The 22,897-nt window shown below is 41.6% G+C and overlaps 1 protein-coding gene across 1 annotated transcript in view; it reads right to left on the minus strand.

Moving 5' to 3' along the window:
- The window catches only part of ITGA9 (integrin subunit alpha 9), a 215,866-nt gene that overhangs the window by 156,330 nt on the left and 36,639 nt on the right, over positions 1 to 22,897 (minus strand). Inside the window, exons 11-15 of the mRNA XM_054060077.1 lie at positions 21,841 to 21,935; positions 18,789 to 18,879; positions 18,204 to 18,249; positions 15,116 to 15,270; positions 6,713 to 6,873 (exon numbers count right to left, since the gene is read on the minus strand). Coding sequence (XP_053916052.1) covers positions 6,713 to 6,873; positions 15,116 to 15,270; positions 18,204 to 18,249; positions 18,789 to 18,879; positions 21,841 to 21,935 — 548 coding nt within the window. The remainder of the gene's footprint in view (positions 1 to 6,712; positions 6,874 to 15,115; positions 15,271 to 18,203; positions 18,250 to 18,788; positions 18,880 to 21,840; positions 21,936 to 22,897) is intronic.

Below are 22,897 nucleotides of genomic sequence, written 5' to 3' on the forward strand. Positions count from 1 at the left end.
GAAGAGCTCAAGATTAAAGATTTAGATTCCTTTTAGAGTTTAGTAGGGAACAATGCAGTTGAAGAAAGGCGTGTTAAAAAGAAATACAAGGCAGGCAAAGTAGATTTTCAGCAGCTGCTGTCCTGTAAATCTACTGACTGAGCCTCATTTAAGACTATATTTGTTTCATTTGGGGAGCACAGAATCGCACTACTTGGATTCATGGATGTGATTAACATTTGTCTAAGCACAGCTCCAACAGAGCAACCAAGATTCTGCCTGGGTCATAAACAGCGGTCTTGATCTTTTTCATACATTCTTGCAAAAGTGTGTATTTGCAAAAAGCAACAGCAAACTAAGGCAAAAACCTTGCTAAAACTTGAAATGGAATGGTTTGTTTGTTTTGCCATTTTTGTAATGAACAAGCTTCATATAGAGCAGAAAACACTCAAATATACTCTCCAACGAGAAAGGAGGAGACATTTGCCACCCAGTCATATCATCTATCAGTGTGAGTAGAATAAAAGTGGTTTCTTCAAAACCCTGAGAAGATAAGCAGGGGAGGGCATCTGGGAAAAAATCTCTGCTTTCAGCTCACAGCTGAAAATCTCCCACTGGTCCTAGGACACAAGACTTTTCAGGCTACCAAACAGCCTTCCTAGCCACACTGCCCAGTAGGGTAAAACACCAAAACATCTAATAGTACAGTCCCTGCCACAATTTGCTCTCCTATGTAGCTGCACTGTTGGCCCTGGCAGATCTTGCAGCACTCGCAGCATGGTTCCTCTGAAAAGATGCTAGTGCCAGGCATATTTGGCAGCTTTATTTTGGCCACATTGTGCCCAACATTTTCAAACTTGAGCATAAACTCATCCTTGAAAGACAATCTCACTCGCTTTTGGTGAACCTTGCAAAAACCTTTGGAAAAGCCAAAGGCAACATGGTCATTAACAGTATTTAAATCTTGATACAGTTAACACTCAGATCAAAGACATCAGTCTTCCCACCAGCTCCTAATACTCTTTCTGGTACATCTAAATCCCTGTACTTAAGAGGCAATGAAAAGAAACTCTGAGTTATGCAGCTAACAACTGTTCCTCCCTTGCCCATATGAGCTACTCAGGAAAAAATGCAGCTTCTCTTCTCTCTGGCTTATTTTTCAAGGTAAGACATCAGCTCCACGCAATGCCAGCCAGAGTGTATCTGAAAAGAGAGGCTGATCCCTTTACAACAGAGTAAGACAACAGAAAACTCTGTATTTATTTTGCTAAGATTGTATCTACTTTGCTCTGCTGGAGAGGAGGCAGGCTGTGCAAATATATTATGAGTACACTTCGCGCAGTTTTGGAAAACAGAATTGTTCCGGGAAGCATGCTTCTGTAAATAAACTTCTGTGCTTCACAAGCACTCAACCTATCCCTACAGCCCTTTACAGCTGAACATATGCTATGACAGCATCTGACTCAGCCTGATAGTTACTTCAGCTGGCTCAGCAAAAGGGGAAAAACAAAACTATATGAAACAACAAAAAGGAAAAAAAACAAAGTTATCAACTCTGCTCTTGGTGCTGAATCTCACTGCAGTCATCATTCCTGGCAAAACTACACAGCAGCTTTCATCTTTCTTGCAGTGATGATAAACTTCCTGCTGTAGGCTGAAACAGGTCACCCCTCCCTTTGTCTGCCCAGTGGTCCAAACCCTGTGAAATTGTAGATAACCGTGACTAAGTTGTTATAGCTGTTGCTGCTGTGAAAGCAATATCTGGTTCAAGTGTTATGCCCTGACTTGCTCTGATTTCTCTCCTTTCCCAGGGAGAGGTGAGCAGGACAAGAGATGGGTCACAATTGAGAGGAGCTGCAGTCACTGAGGGACCAGTTTTCACCTTTTCCTCCTCAAAGCAGTGGTTATCATCCACATTAAACACAGAAACCATCACTTGCAGCACCAATGTCCCAGGAAAGGCCTCACCAAATGTGAGAAACCAGCCCGAGGCCTGGAGCCACCAAACTTGATTTAAGTGCTTCAGCAGCAAGCCATGCTGATAAGCCTCCCTCTGAAAGTCTCCATATTGACAGTATGAAAGAAAACAGCGTGTTTAAAAAATAACAAACCCACAGCTTCAAAATATGCTTGAGTGCACCTGGCTCTCTCTCTCTCTGTATCCTGTAATATCAACAGCCAAACTTTAACATGGAGATGCTAATTCACAGGCAGACAACTTTCAGAAGTAATTTCATTGTGCAAATGATTAAAATGATAACATCTCTACATCACATTTGATGGTGAGACTAAATGCTTTGCTACCCAGACTCTAGGAAAAAAAAAAAGAGACAGATTACTATGGATTAAGACTAAAAAACATCTCCTTTAAATGAGATCAAACAGCTACAGAGGAAGAAACAATCACAACCACAGACAGTGACTAAAAGCGGCAAGCATTAGTGAAGACATATGAGATCAGCACCCAAAGTATCTTTATGGACCCGATGTAACACAAAGGCCAGAAACATACTTATAAAACGGTAAAATTTTGGCTACAGAATTCAGCAATGAACAAAACATAGCTATGCAATTTCTCTTGAAAAGGCAGCATTTTATTCCAAACTTGCCTGTACAATCACTGCATGAGTTCCTTACCTACAAAAAGCCTTTCATATCACTGCTCCTCTGTTGTTGCTCAGCCCCATCCTCCTCATGAGCTACAACCAGATCCATTAAGAGTTAATACAATGAGCAACATGAGACTGCTTAAAACAACTAGACAGTCACCAAGATAAAGATCTTCGGAAAATATAAATGCTGTGTCTGGTTTAATCATGGGCCAGGACTGCTGATGGTGTTTGCAGCTATTACAAAGTTGGTTCTGCACACAGACAGCAGTGACTGGTAGCAACAGGCAGCCCAGGCTGGCTGGCACACAGTGAGGTAGGAAACCAGACGGTGCTTCTGTAATAAATGCAGGAATCATACAAGGGGCTTTCATCTTTATCACCATTACACCTTTGTGATAAATGAAGGAAGACAAGATTTCACCCTGCATAAATCTGTAGGCACCATGCAATTTGCTGTCTGCATCAAATTCTCTCATCCTATGCACATGCAAATCTATACTAACTACTAGGAGAACCCACACAATATGGAAGCAACCTGGGCAGTTACTGGAAATTGGAAACAACGTTTCCTTGGAACTGGTGCCCTGGTCACAGCATGTCTTGAACATACAACTCAAGTCTTCTGAACATCATCAAGTAAGTGCAGTTCCCAAGAGAAAACTACATTTCAGTTGTGGGTCAAGATATTAAGATTAAGGACATACTTGTAAATCTTTATTTATTTTCTTTATGTTTTCTGTTTCTACCCACTTCTGCACTTCCGTTCCTCCTTTTACTACCACATTCCATTTTCTCATGTTTACGCTTGCCTTGCCTTCTACCAAAACACAAATTAATTTAAAACAAAGTTACTTAGGCTTAAATTTTGCTAGAGTTTCCTCCAGCAAAATTGACCTATGGTTACCACACAATGTATATATATCTCCTGTCCCTCCCTTTACCACCACTGAAGGAGACTGGCAGCATCATCATCACTGGGTGGCCAAAGAAGGAACTGTCCAGCAGCAGAGCACCTCCCAAGAGACAGTGGGGATCAGATACGCATGGATGTAAAAAAAAACATGAACTTCTCAATAAAGGGCTGCTTGCATCAGCTGTCCATTTTTTACTGAATATATCAGTCAAATCTGCAAAGAGTTGTTTAAGTTAAAATGAATGCAACTTTTGCAGATGATACCTGAGGCACTGCAAGCACTGGAATTACTGTCTCAGTATACTAAAGAGTTAAAGTTTCTTAAGGAAGAATCAACAAACAGGTTCCAGTAGGAAAGGAGGGGGAGGGCAAAGAAAAAGAATCAGAAAATTGCATCTCTCGTCTACTTCACCACACACACTACAAAACCAAAAAAAAAGCACTTCTATTTCATTCTCTGTTCTCAATCAAGAAAACACATTTTCTCATACTTTAATTCAGTAGCCTGTCTCGTACAAGATCATGTTCTGTGCTACACACATCCTACAAACCTTCTGAGATCCATTCATCGCAGTCAAGCAGTTGTGGGGAAAGACAGATGGTAATACTCAAATTCATTAGTAGTAACTAGAACAGTAGTTCCTGTCCTGAGATACAACCACAAACAGGAAAGGAGTCAAACTCAAAACATTGAGACTTACCTGTTGCAAAACAATTTAATGATTATCCCTAACAGCTTATTTGCAGCCTACAATTCTTTCAGTGCTCAGATTCATTGAGGTTTCTTGAGCTCAAATCTGTCAGAAGAAATTGCAGCAAGCTTGTATAGGTCTAGTTTTTCCATGACTTTTCTCAGTCTTTCTGTTTTATGCCTCTAATATGCTAGAGCTACATGTTGGTAAGACAATGTCCTTCAGCAAGGCCTGGCACAGGCTTTCATTCAACTAACATAACCTACAGACATCTGTTGTGCACCATTTGGACTGGATACCTTGTTCACCTAGTAGGGTTTGTCAAGCTAGCACATGAGGTCACAAACAAGTCCAAGCGGCTTCTCTATTCTTTATGACAGGCAGTCCAGAACTGATATCCTCATGTTACCTTATAAACCTATTCGTCACCAGGGATACTGATGAACAATAATAAAGTGAACAGATCAAGGATGCAACTGCAAATAACTCAATTTGCCATGGAGGTGAATTCATCGTGCATACAGTAAAATAACAGGAAGGAGAAAAACATAAGTGAAATACTTCATATATTTTAAGCCCACACTTTTTATCACCTATTCCATCACAAAACTATGCAATCAAGGAGATTTCTGGTTGGAGGTTTTTTTGTTTTTCAGGAATTTTCTTTTTGTTTTACTAGCTGTTACTTAAGGACAGCACAGAAAGATCATGACCCATTTCCACTCCTTTAGAGTCTGCAGGACTCTCTTTTGATGTTTCTAATGTCATGTAGCCTCGTGGATCACATCACCTTTCCCATGAAAGTACAGGGATTATCTTTCTCCACGACTTCACATTCTCCCTTACATGAACAAATGATACTTCCTGCTATTCTTCCAATTGTAAAAAATAGCTGCTTATATCATATGGAAAACCAGTAGCCTTGTTTGTTAACCAGCTGTTTTGCTTTAAGTTGTTGGTATTTTTAAATGTGTTAAATGTATCTCTTGCCTACATAAATCAAATTTCTCAGGAATTCTCTAGAAAAATAGTTCTTAACTTTGCATTCCCTAGAAATGCTACAATAAATAAAATGGTTTCCTGGACATATGTTGCCCTTTAACGAATGCTGTGCAGTACCCAAAAACTACAACAGGACTAATGTGAAAGAGATCATTACTGTTTTAAGACAGAAAGGAACATGCTTCTTTTCATCTGAACTCAACACATTAAAGCCTAACAGACAGGCTCATTTGAGAATGACCAGAATTAGTAAACCTACAGCCTCATTTTCTAAGTAATGGTAATCTTGTATGTCTACATTTTATTTAACAAGCTTTTCCACAACAGAGAGCAAAGGTTGTTCCAGAAACAAACAAACAAAAAAAAAAAACCACAAAAAACCCCACCACGGAATATATTCAGTCTCTTCTCAGAGTTCCACACAACTTAACAGGACATCAGTTCCTCCTTGGTGGTCCCTTTATTTATTTTATTTTCTCTCAACAGCCATGCACAAAATGTTGATAAAGTCAAAGGATTAATTTTATCTCCTGTTCTCACAGTTTTTAGGTACAAAGAAGCTTCCTGGAAAAGTTTATACATTTGGGGATGTCTGGACCTGCTGGATTCTCAAAACAAGACAGTGCCAAGTGATATCCACTGAATTTAGGTCATACTGTGGGAATATGCCTTTCAGTAAGGAGGATATGCAACTCAGCCACACAACCACACTGCCTCACACTGCCCTCTAGACTGGTGATACAGATTAGAGCTTGTAAGACATATGCAGTTTAAAAGATAAACCTCCTTCCTATATAATTTTAAAATCCATTCTATACATTTCTTAGCTGGAAAGTAAACTATTGTGCTTGCTTTGCAAACAGAATGGCACCTAGGTGACATTTCTTCAACAACAGCAGCCAAGCAAAGATAACTACTAGACCCTGGACTAAAAGTTTGTCACCGGAAGAACAGACTACCTCCATGCCCCAGCATGTCTGGAAAGTACTCTATATCCGTAGGACCATGACACATGAAAATAAGTTATTCCACCACTATTTTCAAGCTCAGACGAAACCCAAGGTGCTCTACAAAACCAAGAGCCCAACTGCTTCAGGACAGACCCCATGTTATCCTACCATTCCCTTGCAGATTGCATCACCAGCACCTTGTGCAGTCAGATCTTACACAAAACTAAACACTAAATCTGCTTCTCCTGCCGAAACAAAACATTGCCTCCTTAGTTTGAGTATAACAAGTGTAGTAACAAATCAAGCCAAAAGAAGAAAGAAATCCCCCACAAATGTGCCTAATGAAAAATAATCAAATCAGATCTTGAAGGCCCAATGGTGCTCAAGCTGACAAATCATGCCAAGCAATAAGTTCTGAGCTTCCTCCCAAAAAGCTTCATTCACCAGCCAGGAAAACAAAGATCTAAAATCAAGCAGCACGGCTTTAATTAGTTGAATATTTTTTTTAAAAAACGAGTTGCACTGCAGTGAGGCGAACGTAAGTAAGGAGAGGAAGGGACTGACCTTGACATAGGCTAGGTAATGCTCACACTTTTCCTGCATGTAGGACAGTTGTAACTTCTCTGTGATCTGCCCCACTGTATCTCCAGAAGTCACAAAGTAAACTCTGGGTTGCTGGCTCTTTTCCTTCTTTGCCACATCAGCTGTCAAGTTATAATTCAAACCTGTTTTAGAAAGGAAGAAGAAAACAAAGGATGTAAGTGAACAATAGTTATTTTTTAGCCACTTATCAATGGATCCTGTTGCCCCTGGGGCATGTGTGCTTGAAGAAAGGTCAACCCTTGCAGGTCCTCAATCAATCATTAAGTTTCCTGTGGCTGCACAAAACCAAATCCGATTACTGACATACTCCCAGGTTTCATGTCAATAAATTCCCCAGCCCATCCTTTTCCTTAGGAAATGATGTGTAAAAATACACGCACACTTAATTAAACAAAAAAAAAAGAAATAAGAGATGCTTTAATTATGTTGCTAACAAAAAAAAGCAACAAACACAAACAACAACAGCAGCCTCAAGCTCTGTTTTCCTTCTACAACAGCACAAACCATGCAAATGTCAGCCAGGATGTGGCATTTCCTGACAATTACTTCTGTCGATTTGCAGTCATCTTAGCAGTTAGACCTTAACTAGAGGTCGATGCCTAACACTCAGATTCCCTCTCTTAGGTGTTAGGCATCCCTGGCAGTTTGACATAGAAGATGTACCCAGAGACTAATGGGCTGTATCTCTGTAAATCCTGTTTCTTGCTGTTCTACAGGATAGGTAGCTTCACACAATCGGTTTGTGACTGGATGTGTATGTGTCCAAAAGGAAGCTTAATTGTTACCTGAAGTAGCTGTACAGTGACTGAATAATCCTAGCTGCCTATACCTTTCCGGCTGGTAAATGAAGGAACAGAAGCAATGAAGTTGCAACAGAAGTATGAATGCTTGTTCTGCTGCTGCCCACAGACAAGAGAAAGACTGGCTGTGAGGTTCTTTCACTCATCACAGACCACAGCCTGTACTGATTTCAGCTGCTATCAAGGCAGTAATGGGAACACCATGAGACTGGCTCACTATAAATGTCTTAATTAGTTGATAATCTTTGTAAATGACAGCCAGCACCAGCTCCTGTGCTGATTTGTTACATATGTAGGGTGTTTGCCAAATTATTGTTCCTTCTTTTATTTATGTTTTAAGTCCTAAATGATTGATATGCTCCTGATAAATGTAAACTTTCTTTAAGCGAGAATTTTATAAACAAACACTGTAAATATAACACATTCCTGGACTGAGGTCTTCCACACCAAATTTCAGCCTTTGCTGGGTTTAGTGTGGTTTTATTTGTTTTTGTGGTGGTGTTTATTTCAAATCAGTGAAAATCCTAATCTCTCTAAATTAATGCTACTGCCAATGCTATCACCTCCAATCATTTCTCTACCAAACTTTCACTGCTTTGAAGAATTTATTTAATGATATCGTAAAACTTGGTGCAAAAGTCTCTGTGAACATTCATAATTCACATAAATCAAACTGACACCATTTCCATTAGCAGTGTGTTGCATTTGGATGAAAAGCTCATTCACAAGTTCACACAAAGCAACTTGAGACATAACCTATGTAGTAAGAAAACCCACAGAGTAACTATCATCACAGGGCTCCACCTGAACATTTCTTGCTTGCTTCTGGCAGAATAACTTGCTTAGAAGGATAATGTCTTGAAAGCATTTCAAACTCTGACAAGCTTAGCACCAGAAAATCTCACTGAAGAGGGGTTTGCTCACTTCCACTAAAAAGCACCACCTAAACAGAAACACAGGGTTCAAGACTGTTTAAAATGGCAGCAATTTCTTTCTAAACCTTTTTTTTTTAACTTTTTTTTTTTTTTAAGTGTACATATCCCACATGCATCTGCAATTGTCTCCCTTCTGCTTTCAAAACCTCACATGCACATACACATGCCAAGATCTGCACTGGGGTCCCAAGAACAAAGACAAGAAAGCCCATTAGCAAACCCAGGCCCTGCGTAGGCAGAGGTAAAAAGCCTTGTGGGAAGATGCAGCCCTCTTCAAAAAGGAAGGCAGGGCTGCAGAGCACGCAGGGGCGCCTGGGGAGGCTCAGAAGCTCTCCAAAGGAAGCAAAACATATTACTTACACTGAACAATTGCTTGCTACAGGCACAGAGATGCATCCCAATGCAAATCCCATACCACAACACCAAGTAAAGCTATCCTAGCTACCGTGTCTCTGCAAAGGCAGTGGATGTTTTCAATCAAGCACTACAGTTGCCTTCCTCCACCCCGCCTCCCCTTTATTTTGACAACTAGTTTCTATGTTATATCCAATGATGTCACATCAGTGGAAAAACTGAAATATCATGAGTAACACTCTTTTTTCCCCTCCCCACCTTCATTGCTTCCAAAAAGCAACCAGGGTGGGGAGATAACTGTCCAAACTTCACACCACTGGTGGTGTAAGTTCCTCCTGCTCACTCCAGTAGAAGGTCAGGAGGCAAATTTTCACTGGCAAATTAACTCTTCCAGGTAATAACTTCAAATATTTGTCCAGCAGTTTTAAACGGGACTGATAAGAAACATTTCTGGGGATCAACCTACCCAGCTTCAAATGATCAAAATAAAACTCTGGCATGGACTTGATGAACTCAGATGAAGGGCTAGATTCTTCTAATGACTATTCTATTTCCATAACTAAAGTTAAATGCCTAAAAGCTTTGAGAACAGCTCCTTCTGAGAATTTTTTTATCATATCTGCAAGAAGACCACCAGCCAGCGGACCAAGGGAGTTACTCCAGCCAGTAATAGATGCACCAAATGAATGGCAGCAGGCATTTTATAACAGATTTTCATCCTAAGTGGCACAGACACACTTACAATACAAAAGTCATCCCCTCACAGGGCTAAAGGCAGTCCTGAAACAGAGAGGAGTTAGAAGGCATTGAAATCACGCAGTGGTATCCAGTAAGCTATAATGAGAATCACAGCTGGCTAATGAAGGGGTTACAAATCCCAAGCACATCCCTTCATCACCCACTCAGATGATACTGCAGCACACAAAAAGCAGGCTGCAAAATGCTCAGGAGGAATACACACATCCGTAAGTGCTTGTTAAACTATGGGCTATAGTACTGATTCATGGCGAGGGAGGGGAGGCACCACATGGAGAAAATTAAGAACTGACTAAATAATAACAAAAACCATTGGAAGAGGAACGTGTTTCTTTGCCGTCTCTACCAGTAATTACAAGGAGAAAATGATTCATGAACTTCGCTTGCAGAGAAAATTCTTAAGTAACGAAAATATTAAAAAAAACTTTCCCTAGTGAATGACTATATACATAGGATATCCCACCACCCCCCCATCTCCTTCCAAAAAGCTTTCTTTTTCCTCATACTTCAAACATTGTTTCAAATCTTTTCCCCCAGTGCTGTCCCTACCCAGCTTGCCCAGCTAGAGACCCACAAGTCTATGGGGCCGGATGGGATCCACCCAAGAGTATTGAAGGCGCTGGCGGATGTCCTTTCCAAACCCTTTTCCATCATTTTCCAGCGGTCCTGCCTGACTGGGGAAGTTCCACTAGACAGGAGGCTGGCTAATGTTGTGCTCATCTACAAGCAGGGTTGCAGGGAGGATCCAGGGAACTACAGGCCTGTCAGTCTGACCTCAGTGCCGGGGAAAGTCATGGAACAGGTAATCTTGAGTGCTATCATGAGGCACATGCAAGAGAACCGGGTGATCAGGCCCAGTCAACATTGGTTTACAAAAGGCAGATCTTGCCAAACTAACCTGATCGCCTTCTATGACAAAGTCACTCGACTACTGGATGGGGGAAAGGCTGTGGATGTAGTCTTCTTGGACTTCAGTAAAGCCTTTGATACAGTTTCTCACAGCACTCTGCAGGTTGAAAACTGGTTGGATGGCCGGGCCCAGAGAGTGGTGGTAAATGGAGTTAACTCCAGCTGGAGGCCAGTTACAAGTGGGGTTCCTCACGGCTCGGTCCTGGGTCCAGCCCTGTTCAATGTCTTTATCGATGACCTGGGTGAAGGCATTGTGTGCACCCTCAGCAGGTTTGCAGATGACACTAAGCTGGGAGGAAGTGTGGATCTGCTGGAGGGTAGGGAGGCTCTGCAAAGGGATCTGAACAGGCTGGACCACTGAGCCGTGGCCAGTGGCATGAGGTTTAACAAGGCCAAATGCCAGGTGCTGCACTTGGGGCACAACAACCCTATGCAGTGCTACAGACTGCGGGAAGAGTGGCTGGAGAGCTGCACAGAGGAGAGGGACCTGGGGGTAATGGTTGACAGCTGACTGAACATGAGCCAGCAGGGTGCCCAGGTGGCATCTTGGCTTGTATCAGAAATGGTGTGACCAGCAGGTCCAGGGAGGTTTTTCTCCCTCTGTGCTCGGCACTGGTGAGACCGTACCTTGAGTACTGTGTTCAGTTCTGGGCCCCTCACCACAAGGAGGGTGTTGAGGCTCTGGAGCGTGTCCAGAGAAGAGCAGCGAAGCTGGTGAGGGGTCTGGAGAACAAGCCTCACGAGGAGTGGCTGAGAGAGCTGGGGTTGTTTAGCCTGGAGAAGAGGAGGCTGAGGGGAGACCTTATTACTCTCTACAACTACCTGAAAGGAGGCTGTGGAGAGGAGGGAGCTGGCCTCTTCTCCCAAGTGACTGAGGACAGGACAAGGGGGAATGGCCTGAAGCTCCACCAGGGGAGGTTCAGGCTCGGTATCAGAAAAAAATTCTTCACTGAAAGAGTTATCGGGCACTGGAACAGGCTGCCCAGGGAGGTGGTCGATTCACCTTCCCTGGAGGTGTTTAAGGAACTGGTTGATGAAGTGCTTAGGGATATGGTTTAAGGGAGTATTAGGAATGGTTGGACTCGATGATCCAGTGGGTCCTTTCCAACCTGGTGATTCTATGATTCTACCTTCTCAGTAGGTATCCCTCCTCACAGCTTCATACACCTAACAACGCATTCCTACAGCATCCCTGCTTCTGAGGCATTCAGAGGGCAGCACTGACTCAGGCCAGCATCCAAGCAGACTGGAAAAGTGAGAGACAGACAGAAATAATACTCCTGCACCAAACACAGGATAAAGACAAATGTTCACGTTCATCACATTTGGAATCAGGCATGTTTCTTCAATCCTGGAAAAATATTCAGTGAAAATATCAGCCTATTATCGCACACTGCATCTCACACCAGTCTTTTAGTGGACAGTATCTAGGACAGGAGTACTACCCTAGAAATTAATCAACACACAAGTGATGAGTACAGGAGAAACTTCAAAGCAGTTTCTAACACATCTGCCTAAATCTACCCAAATGCCCCAAATCCATCATTTTCATTGCCACTAAAATTCACTTAATTCTAACAATAGCACTGTTATTATTGTTGCTCTTAATATTGTAGAGGAAATTATGCAGACTGTGAGCACAAGTCTACTTCCATTCTCCTGCAGAGATGAATGTGGAAAGATCATTTCATGCATAGAGATGCCAGCAGCATCTGTTTTCTTGTTCTGGCCACCCAGAAGTGTACAGTCTGAACAGCCTCAAGCCTGCTCATCCAGGCTAGGAAAGGCCTTTCTCTCATCCTTTCCCGCAGATACTGAGACTCTAGGGTTGACAAAGCAACAGCCCCTCAAGTGAGGGAGGAACAGCCCAAGTGAGATTTCGAGGTGAAAAAGCAAAAACTGAAAACGCCCGATTCCTCACACATTCAGGATGTATCAGAGGCTGCCTCTGTCTGTGGGTGTACGACTAGACACTCGGCTCTCCAGCAAGTGCTGGGGCAGAGTGAAGGGTCAGACAATGCCTGGCACACAATGCAGGGCACATGCTTTCCTAGGTCACGGCTCATTGTTCGGACAAAAGCATTTCAGCAATAAATTCATACTTCTGAAGCCTGTATTCTGAAAAAAGTATCCACAAAACAGGTGGGAATTATACCATTATTGGCAATATCAAGCAGTATCAAACACAAATCCTCAGATAGCTACTCACATGACCAGTAGCATTGCAACTACCAGTAGAAGAAAAAAAAAAAAGGAGGGTGAGGAAGGCTTACACACAAGTGTGAGGCAGTGCTAGATGAAGACAACTTTCCCTCGCAAGCCAGTTAACAAAAGAATCACACATTCAAATAAGCATTGAAGATACACATTTGCCACAGAAGAATGTTTCCTGCATGTTCGGCACGACCTTCTAAACTTTGTGTAGTGGGTGAACAACTTCAGCTGTCTGAAAGCAAGAGCAACACCCAGCTTTCCACCAGTAAGCAGCAGTCCTGAGTGTCTGAACTGACAAGCCTTAGGGGAGTGGCATTGCTGGTGAGCGCTATGTTCTCGACATCTGACTTAACAGACCACCTCCAGACATCCAAAGATGAGATGATCCCAAAACTTCTAGCCACAAAACTCTGACATATCATTTCAACACCTCAATACACCTTTCAGAGTCTGAGCCAGACAACGATGCACCTACAGGGATATTCTATTTTTCTCTCAACATTTAACTATGCAGGAGAGGAATCATTGCAATATTTGCATTAATTGCTCCACCCTTGCTTAACTGATACTCTTCAATTGCAACATAATTAAAATGACTTTTAGATTGCAAATGGAAAGCTTATTGGAGATATTCTATCCAAATCATATCCCTAAGGGATTTTATGCAGTCAGATACCTCTGGCTGCAACTTTTTCAAGACAAATCACTTTGCTTGAAGCATTGTATAAAAGGACAATGATTGAAAGTTTTATAATAATCTACTTAATAGTAAAATTCCTATAATGAGATAGATGTTACTTGCCAAAAGATGCACATGCGCTTTCACCACAATAAGTCATTTGGAGTGCAATTTGTATGACACCACAGAGGAATTCAACTGACTCTTATAAGACACGATGAACAGGAAGGCAGGTCTTTTGCAAAGAAGGGGAACAGATATTTAGATTGGAAAAAGGGCAGCTCACTTCTTAGCTACAAGGCCACAGATATGAAATTAAAGTAGAGGAAACATTTTAAACAGTACTCCCAGGAACATAAAAAAGCCTAGATATTCAGAAATTCTAATCAGTAATTTTCAGAAGTGAATTTATATCCCTGCAGTACTTGGATATAAGTGTTTCCTTAACTGACAAAGTAGCAGGCAGTAAAAAAATACTTTATCAAAGCATGTATTTCTCCGCTGAGACACATCATTTATACGAAGGAAAAAGTGCAAAAATAGAAACTGAATTCTCAGTTGCACCAATGTGTTAGAATCCAGAGGAATCTCAAATTTAGTAACTCCACTTTTTTGAGCTGTTCAGGTGACGAAGGAACTAGCTGCAGAGAGCAACTTCTACAAGCAGTCACAGTTCTCACTCCATATGAATGGCAGACGTGGCAAAAAGCCTTTTCCTTCTCAGGCTCATTTAAAATCCAAATACCACAGGAAGCTCTGCATACTGGGATGCACAGATGAAACTCTCAGCTTTCCCAATTAGTGGTTCAGAAAGTCTGGGGCACAGAGCAGGAGGAGGCATTGCTTACCCCTGCTCCTCACCAGACCCATTGCAGAGACATCACACGCTGCAAGGCTGAGCTATCTTCCCTGAGCAGCACACTGTGAGTTCTCTGCCATTCCTGAAGCATGGCAAAGGTAAAACATCGTGGTTGAACTAAACAAACCCAGATCTTACAATATTTAGAAACATTTTATGTATACCATACTATTCCACACAATTTCTAAGACTTGTAAACATTAGGACGTAAAAAAAGTAAGAAATATTTTAATGCAGTCAAGACATAAGGGCTTGCGCAATAACACACCTTACACAATTCCATTCACCTGAGAAACTCCATGTGTATTACCGAGACTAACTAACCTGCAAGATTTTTTGAGATCAGTAAAAATACTGCGCTATATTTAATAATTTTACAGATTGGTAGATTGATGTATAGAAAACAATTTGTTCATGTCTGGTAGGAATTCAGATTCATAGAGCTTTGTTTCAAGAGCTCCTTGTAGAATTTCAAACACTATTAATCCAGAGCAAATCACACCTGCTTTTTGATAACACTGATAGGGATATAGAAATACGTTATCAAGAGGTAAACATGGATTTGAACTTAGAAAGCATCAATTGCTTCTGTGGACTCTGTCCATGCAGTAAGCCCAAGGACACGTATCCTTCCTCTGACTGAGGAAGAAATTTCCCCAGTATTACATTAGTCTCATCAGAAGGTAAAAACATGCCCAGGTTCCCAGGGTGCCTCCAACTCTCTGGAATTGTATAGCCCGATTCACTTCAAAACAACTTATTTCACATAAAAGCTCTGTTACTGACTCTGAAGGGATCCCTCAGTTCCAGGTCAACTTGCTAGTGTGCCCCTTCCCAGGGATGGCGCAGGTACCTTACCTATTTCTCCAGGAACACGCTTGCCACTGAAGCGAAAGCATGCTGTGACATTAAGGCAGTTCACTGGCTGCAAGCCGTCATGGCACTGAGGAGCTGTGATATTGATGGATGCAGGCAGGAAAATGGATATGTCCATGGTAATGACAGGTCTGGATCTGGAGATCAACACAGAATTGGAATTAAGCAATCACTCACAGGGAAGTTCTCAGTCAAGGAAAAACAAAGTAAGTTTGGTGAACTGCACAATTTTGAATAGACACAAAAAATAAGGAATTGCATTTGAACTGTAAGATAAATCAGTAGCTGACCTAGCCAGCAGGGACTAAAGGTATCTCAATGAAAACCATAGCATCAATTTGAAGTTCAGTGCTCAGATACAGACTGCAGGCAGGCAGCTGAGGAAATTGATATTATAATAATCAACTCCGGCAAGTGACTAAAGAGGATAGCAAAATTAGTACAATGGCAACCAAGAACAACAAGCTCATGCAAGTGAGCTAAACAGCCTGGATCATCAGGAACAGGTAGGCAGAGACCTTAGGTTTCCAGAGAACGGTCTACAGTTAAATTGCTGACCTGAAGGTCAAGGAGGAAGCACAGGCATAGGAGGTAGATTCATACACAATTTTTCTGACAGTATAAGAGAGACAACAGACATCACATTATTTTTTTTCTGGAGGAGGGAACATTCGGCTAATTCTCTCCCAGAGAGTGGTAAGGATTGAATACTCTTCACGCTGCTGAACTCTGTTTCAGAAGTTAACCAGTGCACTGTGACTGAAAGCTCTAGAAAGCTTGCAAGGTGGCACTGGGTTATTGCAACGACTATCCCTGGCTGAAGAAGACCTCAGACAGAATCACAAAGCAAGCTAAGTGCCATCAGGACCCAGGTGGATCTCCTCTCTCACAAAATACAGAAGACCTGCCAGGCTGGGAAAAGCAACCCAGAAAGCCAGGCTCTCCTGAGCCATCCCCAGTGCAGAACTTCAGCCCAAAAATTCACTGAGAGTTATACTTCGTGGTTTCATTCTATGCATATTCAACCTGAACTTGTTCTTCCAAAATCAACTCCAGCAGTAAAAAAATATGTGCAACAACCAGCAGATTCACTTCTAAGGTAGTCCAAGCAGCCATTCAAGGCCAGACCACATAAGTAAGACACTCCAGGATTCTCACTCCACAAGCTATTCAATTTAGAGGAGGGGGAGAGAGGGGAGAAGAGAGCGGGGATTGTGGTAAGACCTAATTTGTATCAACTGGAACAAGATTCGCATCAATCTCTGAGACAGCTGCTCAGGCTCTTTTACCACAGACTAAAATAACAGTGCAAGTTAATATTTTGAGGTGGGGGATGAAGATAAATGCTTACCCTAGAAATATATACAGTAACGATTAGGCCAGAGAAGGGAGGAAAAAGGAGGAAAAAAAACCATAAAAGAATAAATGCTATAATAAGTGATCTAGAAAAATACATCTCCTGCTATGATGCATTGTCTGATTTTTCCTTAATATTAGCTCACTTGGTTATTCACTGGGGGGGAAAAAAAACAATGCATCTGTCAAATGGCCATACACACACGCGAGCAATACAACAACAACAATCTGCCCAAGTCACCGCGGCTTCCACCAAAGACTTTAATATCACTTGGCAAAACATTTGTTAGTTTTGGCCAAAGGACTTCACAAAGACTTCTGGAGGGGTGAGGGGTTAGGGGGTGGGGGGAACAGGACAGGAGGGCAGATGGGAGAGTAAAGCTGATTTCTTTATCCTAATCTGAATCTAAACAGCAAGAGGGACACACTGTAAATTGGCAGTAGCAGCAATTAATCAGGCTGCCTACAAAGTCAGTCAGTAATGCTCTAATTTCCTCTGAAAAGCACAAGTATGACTGAATGTGAGGATAGAGGTCACCATGCTGTTGTGATGTATGTTGTTCTAAATATCACAGCAAGCTTCTTGGACTGCTTTGGCCCCCCTGCAAGTAACAACAATGAGGGGAAAAAATGCAGTTTTCTTTCTAGCAGTTTCAGAGATGCAGGGCTACACAATCCCATCTGGGGCACACTTTTTCACATAAGCAGCAAGTGGCTTCCTATGTGTGCATGATGAAGGAACAGAAAACTCTTCAGAAGATGTGACCACCTCCCACACTGATTATCAAAAGTATTTCTTCCCCCCATCTCTTTTTCTTTTTGTTTTGTTTAACTGATTCAAATGAAAAGGGAGTCAAGTTTTTTCTGCCTTGAACGGGAAGCAAGCTGGCACATCCATTCTGCAGCTTCAACATTTGCCTTGCGAGTCTCACCACAAGCCTGTATCTAGATTAAGATACAGGAGTTCCAAGAGACTTCCACCTTTAATGACATCTAGGTATTCACAGGATTTTTCTATTAAATATTAACAAGTATAACAATGGAGCTACTGGCAAAATTCAAACTTCCCATTCTCTTCCCCAGCTCTGAGCATCCTAAGCCCGTTCCTACTCCAACTCTCCACCTGCATAATTTGGTTGACCAAGCTGTCACACCTCTCTCCATCAGATAAAACAAGCAATTGCACTTAATTCATACATTCAAGATAGAAGCCCAAATCCTGTATGCATTGTAAACATCCCCGTATTTCATTTCCCTGAAGACTCTTATTTCATTCTGTGTCCCATTATAACTTGCAAAATTACACCCTGACATCATACACAGCTGTCTTTTTGTTCAGCTGCATTCCCTTAAATCATATTTTATTTACGTTATGCAAATGTAAGGACAATAAAAAAGCCCTCTCACAAATTCAGAGCAACCTTTCTAAAAGGCATTAAGATGTAACACATTCCCTCTGGCTCTAACCCTTTGTTTCATTCACAGCAATGGGAGTCCCACATACTGTCATCCCTCACTACACTGTCTATATGAGATTGTGTATTCTTTAACACTATCCATGTCTAAGGTTCTGCTTAAAAAAGTAATCCAGCTTGCTTTTTCTGGCCACAGTAAATGAAAGAGAAAATTAGAGTGATAGAGGACTTAGAGAAAATAAGATAGAAAACAGACAAAAAAAGAAGACAACAGCATATGAAAAGAACATGGATCTCACCTCAAAAGTACCACGTTATCTGACAAGAAGGCTCCAACAGTCATATCTGAAATGTTTGTAACATCAAGAAAGTTACAAAGGAGGCACAGAAGTCAGTTCTTTCAAGTCAGTTGGTAAATTACAGATCATGTATCTAAAAAAAAAAGCTTTTTTCCTACTTAAATCACTATCTAGTCCCTTCAAACATCATTGTCATAAGTATTATAACTGGAGGGTTATGTCTGTCATTTTACTTCATTTATACTTCATTGTTTGGGTTTTACTATTATTATGTTATTGCCTACATTTTTTTTTTTTAAGATTATCATCATGACTGGGTAGTTTATAGGCAACTTACAACTTGGCCAAATACTGAAATCCTCTGCTTTAATATCTCAATCCTTAGCCATGACTGCCTAAACACCTGAATCAAGCCATAGGCTCATATTCTTATCAGGAGCTTTGAATAACAGGGAAGAAAATGCTCAGCTTAATTGGCCTCCCACAATCACAGGAACTAGCAACCTGGAAGCGACTGGTACTGCTGTTTTCTCAGCCTGCTGCTGCACTTCCCCAGCGCTCTCACTGCTCAAATAGCGGACGTACCTGGATAACCATTGCCATCCATATCGACTCCCCCTGATATGGACTGGCCAAACATCCGCAGCATTGGGTTTATTGTTTGCCCAGACAGCTTCTGCAGCAGAAAAGACACAAGTGAAATCAGTCAGTAACATAAAGTATCCTCCAAAAAAAAAAAAAAAAAAAACGGAAAACCAAAAAAAGCCTTCAAGCCTGATATTCATGATCACAAGGGCTCTTTTCCATGGGCTGGGAGTGCTGCACATCTGCAGGCACTTCATGCACACAGCCCCAAGCAGGAAGGCTGCTGAATGCAGGAAGCCCTTCTGCTCTGGACTAGGAGGACTGGATTGTTGACTTGGATTAAAAAACACACCTGTGTTACAACCCTCATGGAGACCCAGGCAAAATACATTTCCTTCCTCACTCAGAGAAATCTGTTTGATGTGTTCATTAACTGCACCCTAGAGATTTTCTTTGTGTTGGGTTGTTGGGTTTTTTTTTCATTACCTTCATTTCTGTAAATAAAAGTTTTAAGCAGCATTCTAACAAGATTAATGATTAATTGAAACAGAAAATTCTGCACAAGCATTCCTTTTCACAAGTTTTGCCAGCATACTCAAAGTCAAAATGATTAATTTTCATCCCATTTGGAAATTCTGGTTTCCATCAGCTATCATGCAGTATTTTGTTTCAGTTTGGAAGCTGTATCTCATTTCTGTCTCCCCAGCAGAAAGATTAATTAACTTATAACATAGCTTGTTTTTTAAAATTACTAACACAAAAGCTTTCTCTAAATGGTTTGAGCTGTAGATACCACTGTCTCAGGCAAATTAATATATCAAAGCCTGATTTTCAAAGGTAATCAGGTGTCTCCGAGCTCCCACTCATTATGCTGGGCCACCAGTGCAAGACCTGAATTCAAACCAACATCTGACTGAAGAAGTTTGACAGGAAACCTATCCCATGAAGTAATTCCAAGGCTGTTGATGGTGCTTCACAGCTTGCGACACGTGATCAGCTTTTCCTGGCCCTCCCATAAAAGGACATAACATTGGACAAAAGGTTAGACAGGAAATTCATAGAAAAAAAGACGACGGGAAGAAAGATATCCTGACAGCCGGTTTAAAGGGAAAACAGTGCTCCGTTGTGTATAGATCTCCTTTTCCTACTTATAGGCAGATGAGATTAAGACAACTGGAAGTAACTTCCTCCCCACGTTACACTTTGCATCACGCTGCTGGGGGCTTCCAGTTAGGGTAGTAAATCCCTCCTGCAAACATCTTGGCAGACATCTGCAGGCTATTACAGCCTAGAAAGGAGAGGTACAATGCTGGTCTGCTTTTAAGTGAAATGAAATGAATGAAAACAGCAGGCCACAAAGCCAATTAAGCTACTTCTGCTCATAGCCACCACTAAAGCTGCTGAACAGACGTGAGGGAATGACGTTGATGAAGAAAAAGGGGCAGGGGGAGGTAACAAAACCAAAAGGGTGAAAATATACACCCCTCAGGCCCTCACCTCCACCTTGTTCAGCTTATGTAAAAAAGGAAATCCAGGGCATTAAGGTGGCTCAGAGGTACAGTAATAAGACACAAAAATGTCTTTCACCTCTAGGTTCAAGTCTAGCATAGGGAGGTAGAGAGCTGCAGCTGTTGCGAAACTCTTTTGGCTGCAACTGGATAGATGAACAGTTGCTGTGACTGGTGCCCTGCAGCAGACACTGGGAATTGGCCAAGACAGTGCCCATAAGCGGTGCCCCCTCGGCTGCTTCAGAATGCAGCACAACAATAGCAATGGTATCAAAAGTCAATGAACATGGTAACCTGGCACACTCTTGAGATGGGCTTTGTCCCACTGACCAAGTGTAGAGGCACACACCGTGTCTGCTGGCCTTCCTCCAAAGGGGAGGGAGAGATCACAAGCAGGATGTTTCAATTCCCCTCACCCCCGCTGATCTGGTGTCCTTCAAAAATGTTCTTATGAATGACACAAAAAAAAAAAAAAAAAGAAAAAAAAAAAGCTGATCCTTTTAAGCAAGAGCTGGAAAGCTCCAAGCTTTTGAACTACCATAGAAGAACCTACCAACCAGTGGCTTTGAGCAAGAAATTAGCAGAATCCTCTACATTTGCCACATAAGTGCATTTTTGAGGCATTTATAGTTATTTAACTTTTTTTTTTTTTTTTTCCTAAAAAGCAGTACATGGTACATACACGGTAAAAGAAAGAAGGACTAAAGTTCTACGGTCTGTTAGAAAAGTCTCCAATATAACCACTAAATTCTTGTATTCTGCTTAAACTGATTTACTATGAAAGATCCCACCCAGCAACAAAACAAAGCAGCCAGAACTTCAAACACATGGAGGGAGGGAAGATTTAGGCACTCTGAAAAAAAAGAAATATGCTAGACAGAGACTAGGGGACACATGCTGAGCAGCATGAACATTAATTTATCTTCTCTAGTGCCTGGCTACAGTAGCTAAATTGCAGTGCATCATCTCTGCACAAGACACAACAGCAAACCCCAGCTGAGTTTTCACTTCATAATAATGGTCAGGGATACAGCACCCAAGAGCGCCCTTGTGATATATTGTCACTTCACAAGGAGAGGGACAAGATGGGTAAAGAGGCTTCTGCAGGGAAAGAATATACAAGATAGTACCTCTTCCTCCTTGCTAAGCCTGATTCTGCAGGAAGAAAGAGTGACCCCCCCAACTCTTAACTGGCATCTCCATAATTTGTGTGCTAAATCTCTCCAAGGCTTTCACATCTTCTCTACAGCACTACTATCTCTAAAAGCTTACCTTCAAACCCAAGAGTTCATTTGCTTCAAGAAGGAAACCAGAGCTGATAATTCTAGCAAAAGACAATGCAAAGTATCTCCTTATTAACATAATTTTACCCTGCAGAATAGCTAGAGTCAAACTTTGGGAAAAGCCATTTTCAAACCAGGACTGAGAAAAGGATGTAGAACTATGATGAGGCTACCTATAAAGAGACCCCTAAATATGGTTTATTTCTGCAGGCCCCAAGAAAATCACTTCAGATAGGTACCATGAACAATAGTGTCACATACCATAGAGTACTGAGGTACAATACCATTGGCATCCCCATGATAAATGTACACTGCTCCTGCGTAGTTATCCTCCTTAGGCGCCCCAATGGCAACATCTGTAAAACAGTACAGATTGTAAACATTTCACAATCCATTCCATTAATTCAGCTTTTCCTTCATTTTAGAATCCAGCTACCCACAGAAAAATAGTGCCCCATGATGAAGATGATCAGCAGTTCACACCAACCTGTCTAGAAGAACTTGTTTAATTTAATGAAGAGTTTGTATCAAGACAAATCTAAAAAAAAAACCACAGAAATGTATATGGATTTGTATATACATACAGCTACATTGCCAAATCAGAAAAACATACTTGTTACAAAAGCATGTGCTCATTAACCAGCAACCATACTCAGGAAGTTAATTTAGAATCCTTTCATATCAAAATCTCCAGCCCAGGGAACACCAGCTTTGTGAACCAAGACAGCATTGACAAAACATTTATTGTAGTACTATGTTACATTTGCTTTAAAATCCAAGGCTCCAAAAGACAGCTATATTAAATAGATAGGCAAGAAGAAAAAAAAAGGCTACCAAGGGTGCACTTTCAAATTAACATTTGAATCGATTTAACTGCAAACTCCTGAAGAGTGATCCCACCTCCCATCCTTCTCTCCAGTTGAACCTAGGGATTTTGCAGCTTCTGAAATCAAATTCTTCCTGATGGCTGCATACCTACGACCAATCCATCTCACTTTGCAGTCTCTCCTTCACCACATTTGACCCACAAGCAGCAGCAAGAATGCACAAATGCATATCCAAGCACAGAGGGAGAACACACCCACTATTTGTGAGGGCAACCTGCAGTGAGTCTGGGTTAGGTTTAATTGGATACCACAGTCTGAGTGGCCTGGAAGAAATAAATCCAGGCACACATTGGATAAGTCAGCCTTTGTTGGGAAGTCCTTAATCTGTGCTGCCAGAAATCAGGGCAGAAAAGGTGCCAGCATCAACGCTTTTCTCTCATCTATTGCTATCACAGCATAGGGCCTCACACTGAGTGGCCCACAAAAAAAGC

Source organism: Cuculus canorus, chromosome 2 (assembly GCF_017976375.1).
Source record: "Cuculus canorus isolate bCucCan1 chromosome 2, bCucCan1.pri, whole genome shotgun sequence".
Classification (NCBI taxonomy): Eukaryota; Metazoa; Chordata; class Aves; order Cuculiformes; family Cuculidae; genus Cuculus; species Cuculus canorus.